The sequence below is a fragment of the Macrobrachium rosenbergii genome, chromosome 41 (assembly GCF_040412425.1).
Source record: "Macrobrachium rosenbergii isolate ZJJX-2024 chromosome 41, ASM4041242v1, whole genome shotgun sequence".
Lineage (NCBI taxonomy): Eukaryota > Metazoa > Arthropoda > Malacostraca > Decapoda > Palaemonidae > Macrobrachium > Macrobrachium rosenbergii.
The window spans coordinates 2,311,897-2,321,896 of NC_089781.1; the positions used below are offsets into that span (position 1 = coordinate 2,311,897).

Genomic DNA, 10,000 nt, shown 5'->3' on the forward strand with positions numbered 1-10,000 from the left:
TTCGGTTCCTTGATATACTGTATATGTTTAAAAGAATATGAAGAAGCATGACGCATGTAAGCCAGTGAAAACTGCGTTAGGACAGCGGTCAAAGTGAGTTGAGGTGAAGCAAGCAGGAAGCGGCAATATAAAGCAGTTTTCAATTTCGGTAGATAGAGAGTGAGAGAGGGTAGGGGAGGGGGATGAGGCGAAAAGGTGACAGGTTTGTTTGTTGGCATCTGAAGGAACTAGTGAACAGTAAGTTTTATTTAATTTCTTTTATGAGCCATCTGTTTCCTCAATAATAAAACACAAGTTTACAAAATCATAAAAATGAACAATATTATTGACATAATTAATCCGAGTAACATTCAGCCAGTTTTCAGCACAGACTATATATTTTTTCACACTTTATATGCGTAAGTTTTTCAAAATATTAGAAAAAAATTTCAGTTACTTTAACATTTCTGAGCTCACAGAATGTGGAAGAATAAAGAAAATTCTTCCTTCCTTAGATGGGGAAATCAAGTTTGGGCAGTCGGAAGGAAACCAAAGAAATTTGTCATTAAGGGAAAATCTGAAATTTTACTAAAATATCTATGTAACCTTAACCAAGGCTTACTGAGAACTGGTCCATTTTTGTGTGTTTTTAGACAATTCTTTTGTGGTCCTGAGTTCTTTTCCATTTTCTTTATATTTACATTAAAAAATTGTTCAACCTTATATGCTACAGAGAAGGGAGACTTTTATATACATAAACCACGTCCTACAGCCTAAAATAAATTTAAATCTGGTACAAAAAATAGGCCTATTTGAGAGTGGGAAACTCCAGCGCCACACCTTTCTATAATTACAAATATGAAAAAACTGTAAATTACATTGTAAAATACATCAACAGTTGCATCTATACTTCGAACCCTGACGAGATACAGAATAAATTACATAATATGGAAAGAGACAATAAATAGAATGTACACTATAGATGAGAGAAGGTAAACAAATAAAATGTTAGATGTCTGGGGGAAATAATAAATAAGAAATAAATACAAATAAATACCGTTACAGGAGACCGGAGGAGGAAGGACAGTGACTTCATGAGCGCCCTTTCCTCCGGGACAGACAGTCGGAGACAAAATAATAAACCAATGTTGTTTCTGCTCAAGTAACCAAGTCTCTCTTGTACAACTTCAAGTTACCTTAAGGATAATTTGTGAATCACTCGATCTGACTTGAAATTCCCCAACTGGTCTCGTCTGTCCTTGCTTAATTGAGGACACCAAAACTAGAAAAGGACCAATACCAGGGAAGTGGAATCAACATCGAGTGACGAAAAACTAGGCAGAGAGACTTTTCATGTCAATTAGAAGATCATGCACAGTCTTCGTAAACACTTTGTAATACATTTCAGATTCTTTTTAAAACCTTTAGTTCCACCTCTCAGGGTCAACAGTACAAAAGATATACAAAAACACTTCCAACGCAAGAATTGAGACCTCTTAACCTTCATGTAATGTACAATATTGGAAGAAGTTACTATCCTCTGGGGCAGCTCAGGAAATATTGTGTGAAAAAGCAATATAAGATTGAGGTCTGAATTCTTGGTTAATATGGCATTATTGCAAATTAGCACAGAAATATCATTATTCATCAGATTCTGGAAGCTCCCGTTAATCAAGGCGTAACCGGTGGGAACGAGGCAAGGGAGTTACGTCCTTGTTAGAACCTACCATTAAGATCATTATCGGGTGCGATGCTCTGCCTCTAGTAAACATCTGCGATAAGACACCACAGCACACAATAATCTAAATAAAACATATGTAGCAAATATATTCATCACTATGTATAGATAAAAGGACAAAAGCTACAATATAAACCCCCATGACTATATTTGTTACATTTATTTTAGAAAATATAGTCTTCTATCTTGATAAGAGTTTATTGCAAAATCACCACCAATTTCTTTTCACCATCTAAAAGGCAAAACCTTCTTTACAAAAATAAGAAGCAGCACGGGGCAGACACACATTACCTCTATCCTCGTCTTCAAAATAACTGGGCCACACTCAGCACATTCGCAACAATCAGCCTGTAGCGGATAGTTATCGAGCATACACAAGACGAGCACCACAAGGTCTCTCTCGTTACGAAATCGAACAACAACAATAACAAAAAATGGAAGCTTCAGTACAGGGTTGGGATAAGGGATTATAGCAAGGGACGAAACAGGAACCAGCCCGTAGTCCCACAGGCACGCATACTTTCGGTACCATTCATTCTATACGCTCATAAATATGCAACCACATCACGGAGGAGGAAACAGTGGGGTAATTTTGCACTCGCCGTTCACTGGAAACAATATATATTTCGGAGAGTGCCAACCAGTCACGAATGATTCAAGACTTCAAGCAACTGCGCCAACTACTACTAGCGTTACATATTCATGCTATTTTACTCCATTCACCTTTATAAAAAGACTTTAGACGTTCCCTCAAAGTCCACTTAATGAGTCAAGGCTTACAGCAGCAATTTATCCCAGTTTTCCTTCTTGACACTTTGCAAGCCAATAAGTGCGGTGCACTAAATCTTAGACGGGAAAATGGAAGAGACTTATGAAGTTCAAGCCACCACGTTTTCACCTAGTTGCCTCGTCCGAGGGAGGCTAAAATTCACTAAGATAATCACAAAGTTCAGGTATACACTTAAAACACAAAGTTCTAGTCACAGAAGAGACGGGTCACTTAAAATTGCCGAGATTCTTACCATAAACTATATATTTTTCTAGGATTTTTGCACTTTTCTCCATTAAAGAATAATGTTCTGATTTGTTCAGCAAGTTATAATAAATACCTTGGATGAGTAGCAACAGCTAGTTCTTACCATACACACAGAGTATTTGTATTTTCATGTATGGAGGATGACCAACAGTCAGCAGGAAAGCTAATCTTGGGGGATAATGCTAAATCATGTGGCGTTCATTACAGTTCGGTGATCTATGCAGATCACAAATAAGGCTTTCGAGAACCAACTCTGGCTGAGGGAGATTAGAAGAGAAGCGATTTAGATTACTTAGTGAATTACCTATGTTGTCCACTGCTAGGAAAGAGGAATTGGGGGAAAATTAGAATTGTAAGAGACTATTAGTAAAATGCAGAAAACAAAATTAATGAAAGTACGACGTCCTATGTCAATGTAGTATTCACCATCCCTACAATGATTTTTGTTCTGTCAGTTACTTGAATGTGTAAAACATTTAGCAGTGTTATGTCATTTGTTTTACCAAAACTTTAGTCTTTATATATTAAAAGTTATTTACTTAAGTTTTTTTTTCTTTTCACAACTTTTAGAGCTCGAGCACTAATACAGATATTTGGCTGACATCCCACCAGCTCTATAAAAAAATGAATAATGTTCTAATCTTGAGAGTCTTCAAAACAACGGGTGTGTCACCAGTATATGTCGGTCAGCATCAACATTTTCATAAAGTCTTAAGTCAGCGACGTCTCTGACAAATTTAAACAAAGTTTATTTAATAAGTCACTGCAACATTTCATTCTAAATCAGTTTTCCCACCAAGACTGTCCGTTCGGAGTCATATTTAAAGAGTCGATGGGTGATACAAGGTCCAACGAGTCATTAAAAGTACACAGCTCTCGTGTGGAACCCGAGAAGCAGTGGTTACATAAAGGAAGCCTGCAGTAAATTGCAAAGAGTTTGGTAACTATTGCCCCTATCGTTTTAAAGATCTAAGAATATGAAAGAATCCCTACACCCAGAGGAGGAAGAAGAAACTAAGGAGAGGAAACCTTCGGGGCGGGTGGGGGGTGGAGGAAGAAGGTGTAGGTTGGGTTCCAAGTCCGGGTGTGAGAGAGCAGCCCTTTCCGGGCGGTGGGCAGCGGTGACCCACATGAGAAGTGGGTCGGCAGCGGCTCTCTCCTGCAGAACTCCATCCCCGCCCCACCCACCTTTTCTCCCATCCCCCTTCTTCTACTCCTCCGTTAGCACCCCATTCTGGGCTCCATGATTTTTCTCCATTCTTTTTCAGTTATCACCTGACGCGAATAATTACTTTAATGTTTGATTTCAGTTCGGTCGATCGTCATTAATGATTTCTGTGACACGAAATTAATTTTGGCAAGTCGAGAAATAGAAAACAAATTAAGATCCAGTAAAAAAAAAATACTACTTGAATGATTCTTTTTCTTTCTTCATAAGTGGGTAGCTGGGGAGCGGGAGAAAAGGGGGACTTAAGGGAGAAGGGAGGGAAGAATGGAATCTTGGAGCTTTCACTTAAGGCTTAATCTGTGCTTTTTTTTTTTTTTTATTTAACTAACAAAGCACATGTCGTCCAAGACCACGGCCAATGTCAAGGGTGAAGTGAGCATCGGCTTAGCTGTTTCTTTTGCTCTATTTCGTTTCCCCTCCTTAGCTTATGAAATTTAAGAAGACACAAGTCGATTAAAAACATCCTCCTTTTCTATCGTCTTGAAAGTTATGTCTTATCACTTTTTTTATTCGTTAGAAAAAAATTCAATACATGGAACATCCACAAGATAATTCTGATCATGATATCAAAGGAGAACTTTTTAATGAACTTGTGTCGTAAGGGCCGTTAATTTGTGGGCTGGTAATAAAGAATGCTTTCGTGGAGGGCAAATTTCATGATATGGTTGGGCCTTAGTTTGCATCTCACCTTTATATTTATTATTAATAAATATGAAATAAATAAAAATAAAAAGAAGTAAGGAGGGAACCAAGATCTGTGCTGGGTCCTTTCGTCCCTACCGAAAAAACTTGCCATTGAATTTAGCTTCAATCCCTTGCAACGCGCTTATGGATTTGGTAATGTTTGAGCAGATGAGCCTTCTGTCGAAATGCTTTACCACAAGTCTCACACTTGAAAGGTTTTTCTCCAGTGTGAGTGCGGAGGTGGACCTTGATGTTGGATTTGTTAAGGAAGCCCCGATTGCACACAGTGCATCTGTGAATGGGTTTGTCTTTGGTCCCTTCAGTTGTGATAGGAAGTTTTGTACTTTTGTTCATTCGGTTCCGGTTCTTCTGCTTCAATCCCGGTAAATCTAGACCTAGTTTAGTAGAGGACAGATCTGTGGACTCAGGAGAAGCCAGCTGAGTTTTATCTAAGTAAGATCGAGAGTCATATTTTCCAGTAAGAAGGTCATCAGTGGTAGTTACTGCAAAGCTCGTAGGATCTGTGGTGTGTGGCATGGCATCTTTATGAGAGTAATAGGTGGTCCTAGCAAACATAGGATCTGCCTTCAGTAGCCCTCCGCCACTACCTACATCCTTCAGTCCTTGTGTGAGGCGAGCTTGAAGTATTGGCATGGATAATTCATGTTTATTATACTGGACATCTGACACAAGGCCCTGTAAATAGTTGTTGTTTGTGACAGCACCTGCGGCCAAGAGGGAACTCAGCATTGGCGACTGAGTAGGAGTACTAGCATATTCTATGGTGCTGTGAGCAATGGTTGTGGTTGTTGGTTGCTGCACTTGAGAATGCAATGAATGTGGTGATAGTCCTGTTGGGGACATGGTCGAATTTATCAGGGGATCTGCAGGTTCCACTTTGACACCTCCACTCATACTGGCAAAGAATTCTTCTATGTCTTGGAATTCTGTTGGGTTAATTGACTCTAGGGTTTCTGATAACATAAGACTGTTGATGTTTGTGTTGATATTGTTATCTGCAATTGCACTGCCGATGATGGAAGCGATGTCATCAATCTCCTGCGTAATGGAGTACCCATGGTTGGGTGGTTCTGCTTTTATTGTGGCTGAGAGGGGTGACGTCGTTGTGCTAACTGGCTCAGGTGTGCCAGCATACCCCAGGAATGTGTTGTTGTTGGTAATAGCGCCCTTATATTGGCTCCCCGGAGAATTTGAAGAGGTCGAAGAGCTGTCATGGCGGGAAGATGCCGATGTGTCAGGTGACGCCGTTAGGTAATCCAGGGGTTCCAAAGGCTTTAGCTCTGCGAATGTGGAATTGGGTGCTGGCAAATCTCTCAAAAAGGAGTCCAGGGTGGTGTCCAAGGGATCCATGGTGGACTTTGGATCTGTGGTGTGCGATCCGTACCGGGGCTCAAGGAGATCCTCATGAGCCCACGCCTGCACACCATCAGGCGAGTCCACAGGCTGCGGGTAGAATTTCATTTGGACTCTTGGTGGTGGGGGAGTGAGTTCTTGAATCAGCGTAGCCGTGGCTCATGAAGGGTGAAGGGGAGAAGAAGAAAGAGGAGAGGATTATCTTCAACTGCAACACAGCATCATAAGATGATTGGCGGCACCTCCCTCCACACACCTGAAATACATGTAAGAAAAACAAACGTTAACGACAACAGAGGGACAGAAATAGAAGGTGGTGTTTGCACACACACACATACATTAGAAGCATTTTAAGAATACACTCAAGAGGTGCACGTCCATTCATGAAATCACAGGAGGTTAAATCACTCTTGACAGGAACTCGTGCACACTCATAGAGATTAAAATAATGAAGAAATAATGACAGATGGATAAGAAAATGCAAATCAATATTTTGAAGACAGACAAATGAAGTAAACAATCATATTTTATCCTTGGTAAGTCATTCTTGTACAAGGTGTTAGTGGAATTATTAATTTATGCCAGACTGCTCAGAACATGAATTTACATTAGTGCTACAGTTACACAAGAATTTGAAGCAAAGCAAAAAGTGAATTTCTATCGATTTCTTTCTATCCTGGTAATGTGGATATTTTCATAATCGAGCCTTACCAGAATCTATGGAAAATTTTAAGTTAGGTTATTTGCTACTTGATATTTTTCTTTGAAGAAAGCTGGTTTTACAGTCTGATCCGTTTTATGAACTGACTTACTGGTTTGTTAATTGTAATTAATTATGAGACAGCAAGACCATGGCTAATTTGTAATCAGTTTAACAATATGAAAATTTAAGTATATTTTATGATTGATCTTTCGATCTGGTTTATGCAGGGAGCTGATTTTTAACTCTTAACAGATAAACACCTGAAGAAAGTATTCGCTGGGTATCTTTTCACTTCAGTGCTTAAAGCCATGTCGTGGTTAATCTTTGAAAGAAAAGGGAAGGGGTTACTTCTAATTGCCATAAGACATAAGAAGAAAATTATAAGAATTTTAAAGAAACATTATATGAGCAAACAATAAACAGCTTTATAATAATACATTTGTTGTAATAAAGAGCTACATTTATACAAAGATTGTGAAAAAGGTTAATGAAGTGGACGTATGCCCATTTAAGAAATACGGTAAATAACGAAAGAGAAATAATTTCAAGGCAGAAAGGGCCGTCAAGTAAAGAAAACCAAACTCTCATTGCAATTGAGTGTAGTGTTCAGGAAAGCACAAACAAGAACAGCTTGTATGTGAGCATTGCATTGTGAATTCTATAGTCTAGCGTGCAACAATGTATCAGCTTGTGCATTGTTTTTTCCCATTTTTGTCATTCCATGAGTGCTATTGTTCAAATATTCGTATTCTAACAAGGACTTGTGTGCTCAACCTTAATAATTTTTCCATTCGAATGTGAATTGTTGGTGAAGATTACAAGCCATTACTATAAACAGTTAGTTCTATTGTTCGGCTTCACTTAGAAAATTGATTCACTGTGAAATATTCTAATGTATTTTATGTCGCGAGCACACGACCTGTAGAATTCCCCGAATATTTACAGGTTCTTGTCAGTGTTTCATGCATATGACAGCAACTCAATAACCGCAGAGAGAAGTGGATAGGAAAAGAAGATATTCAGGTCATTAAGATAATAAAACAGCAACAGGCTGTTGCACCAATGTCATGCTTGACTTTGACAGACATATGAAGTTTGTCAGTTGGTCATGCATCTAAACATTCGTCAGTTTACCCATTCTCCACACTGGCCTTAACTTAGACAGAAAGTTAACAGAAGTGTTTTAATTGTGAATTCTGACTGTCATTTCTATCGTACGTCTGTGGGAATAAAAGACAAAAAATTTTTAAAAATGTTCTCGGATTAGAGCTGAAGAAAACATTCCATTACAACAGCTTTCAATTTATTTGTACTAATCACTCCATGTATTTAAAATTTATATATCAAAGACGTACACTGGATAAAACTGAAATTACACCATAGTGAAATTAAAAGCAAAATTAGTTTCTTGGCAAGGTTGATCCGAAAAAAATATATTTCTATATCACCGATTAGGACGTTAAATAAGATATCTACATTTGATTACCTACCTAATTAACAAGTAATTATTTCACAGTGTATAGTTCTAATAAAAAAGAGTATCTCTCGCTTTCTGAAAACAACAGGAAATTAAATCTCTCTTGAGGTTAATGACAAGATTTAAAAATGTACTATAAACCAAATGATAACTGCCTACCAACTCATAAGAAAAATTAATTATTATAAATTTCAAGATATGTCCTAGGTCAAGATCTAGCTCGCTAACCGCGTTCGTGAAAGAAATTGGATGTCTAGGTTTATGTTCTCAAGAAATTTTTCGTTCTCTAAAGGGACTAAAGAAATTTCTACTTTTAACGGCAAAGAATAATTATCAATACTGACAGCGATAAACTACGCTTAGAACGACCCAAAAATGAAGTATACTTCTGTGTTCTTGTTCATGAACCAAGCACGACTTTGACTAGTCGGTACCAAATCTCAGAGTTTGGGTCCAGATAAATCTAATTGTTTCTTTTCGTGAGTAAAATCCTCCCCGTAAGGAGGTAGAGCCGTCAGTGCACCTGACGGCAATACTTAAGGTTCTTTACAGCGTCCCTTCGGCCCCTAGCTGCAACCCTTTCATTCCTTTTACTATACCTCCGTTTATATTCTCATCCATCTTATTTTCCACCCACTCCTAACAATTTTTTAACACTATTTTCAGCGCTGAACGACCTCATAGGTCCCAGCGCTTGGCCTTTGGCCTAACCTTTAATTTCCAATCCAATTCCAACATCCCAGTTATATCTTAGAAAGCGTAGTAATTCTGAGCCAGTATTCAAAAGTCAAATATGATTTTATTCCCCTGTCTTTACAGGGTAAAACTTTTCTGCGATCACTTTCTGCTCCTTTTCAAGGAAAAAATCAAGGTGTAAATATTAGTTGCTGTCTGAGGGCAGAATAACTATATTCACATGTAAGCATTGGCTATTTTCCATTTCTTCTCCGAACACCAGCAGAATTGTTAGCTCTAAATTCAGCCAAAGAGTAACCATATCCTCATGTATAAAAAAGAAAAAGAAAAAATTTTGTTTCCACCCAGAAAACGCAGAAAATCACTTACTGTATTTATTATTTCTAGAACAAGATCCCTATCAGTTGACAAATCTTGTCAACCCGAACCGGAATATCTCAGCTGGTTAATTTCATAGCAGTATTGTGTTTTACGGATATCAGTGAGACTTTAAACTTGCGGGCAGCCGTTGGAAGGACTGTTTTTTCTCTCTGTACATTCTCTTCTTGAAGGAGACTTTGCTTTGTGTTTTAGGTACCTTAATTTTCATTATTGACCCTTGCCATTAATTGAGCGATTGTTACTCATGCATTCTACTTAAATGAGATCAGCCCTTTATAATGACAAGTGCTGCCCTCCTCCATCAGCCAACCATGACGCAAAAAAAAAAAAAACTCGGGAAACCGAAAGATAAGTGATCATATCTCTGTAGTGGTTGAATCTCCCCAGATAACAAGCGGTGTATGAACTAGGAAGTGCGACACAGATAGCAGTAACTGATATCATTATTAACGGTGGATGAGACATTGCATTTTTGCATTTGGGTATCGAGGTAAATGGGCCAAGCCGCGCGAGACTGTCTTTTAGGTCAAATCAGCCGACGGGAAACTGGGTGAAGGCCGCAAGACTTACGGGCAAATATGCAGTTTCAATTAGTTGAGGAACTTGTAACGAGGGACACTTCGTCTCTTCATTCTCGGACGGTACACCATCACAGCACAGCAGTCTTTCTTGAGTAACGATCATATAACTCTTTCTCCTTGTTT

The 10,000-nt window shown here is 38.5% G+C and overlaps 1 protein-coding gene across 5 annotated transcripts in view; it reads right to left on the reverse strand.

Annotated features, from left to right (window-relative positions):
• Window positions 1-3,121: 3,121 nt before the first annotated feature.
• The window catches only part of LOC136826577 (ichor-like), an 80,883-nt gene continuing 74,004 nt past the window's right edge, over window positions 3,122-10,000 (reverse strand). For all 5 annotated transcript variants that reach the window (XM_067083783.1, XM_067083781.1, XM_067083779.1 and 2 more), the window contains one exon: window positions 3,122-6,295. In XM_067083783.1, the coding sequence (XP_066939884.1) occupies window positions 4,789-6,147 (1,359 nt within the window). In that variant the 5' untranslated portion in view covers window positions 6,148-6,295 and the 3' untranslated portion in view covers window positions 3,122-4,788. The remainder of the gene's footprint in view (window positions 6,296-10,000) is intronic.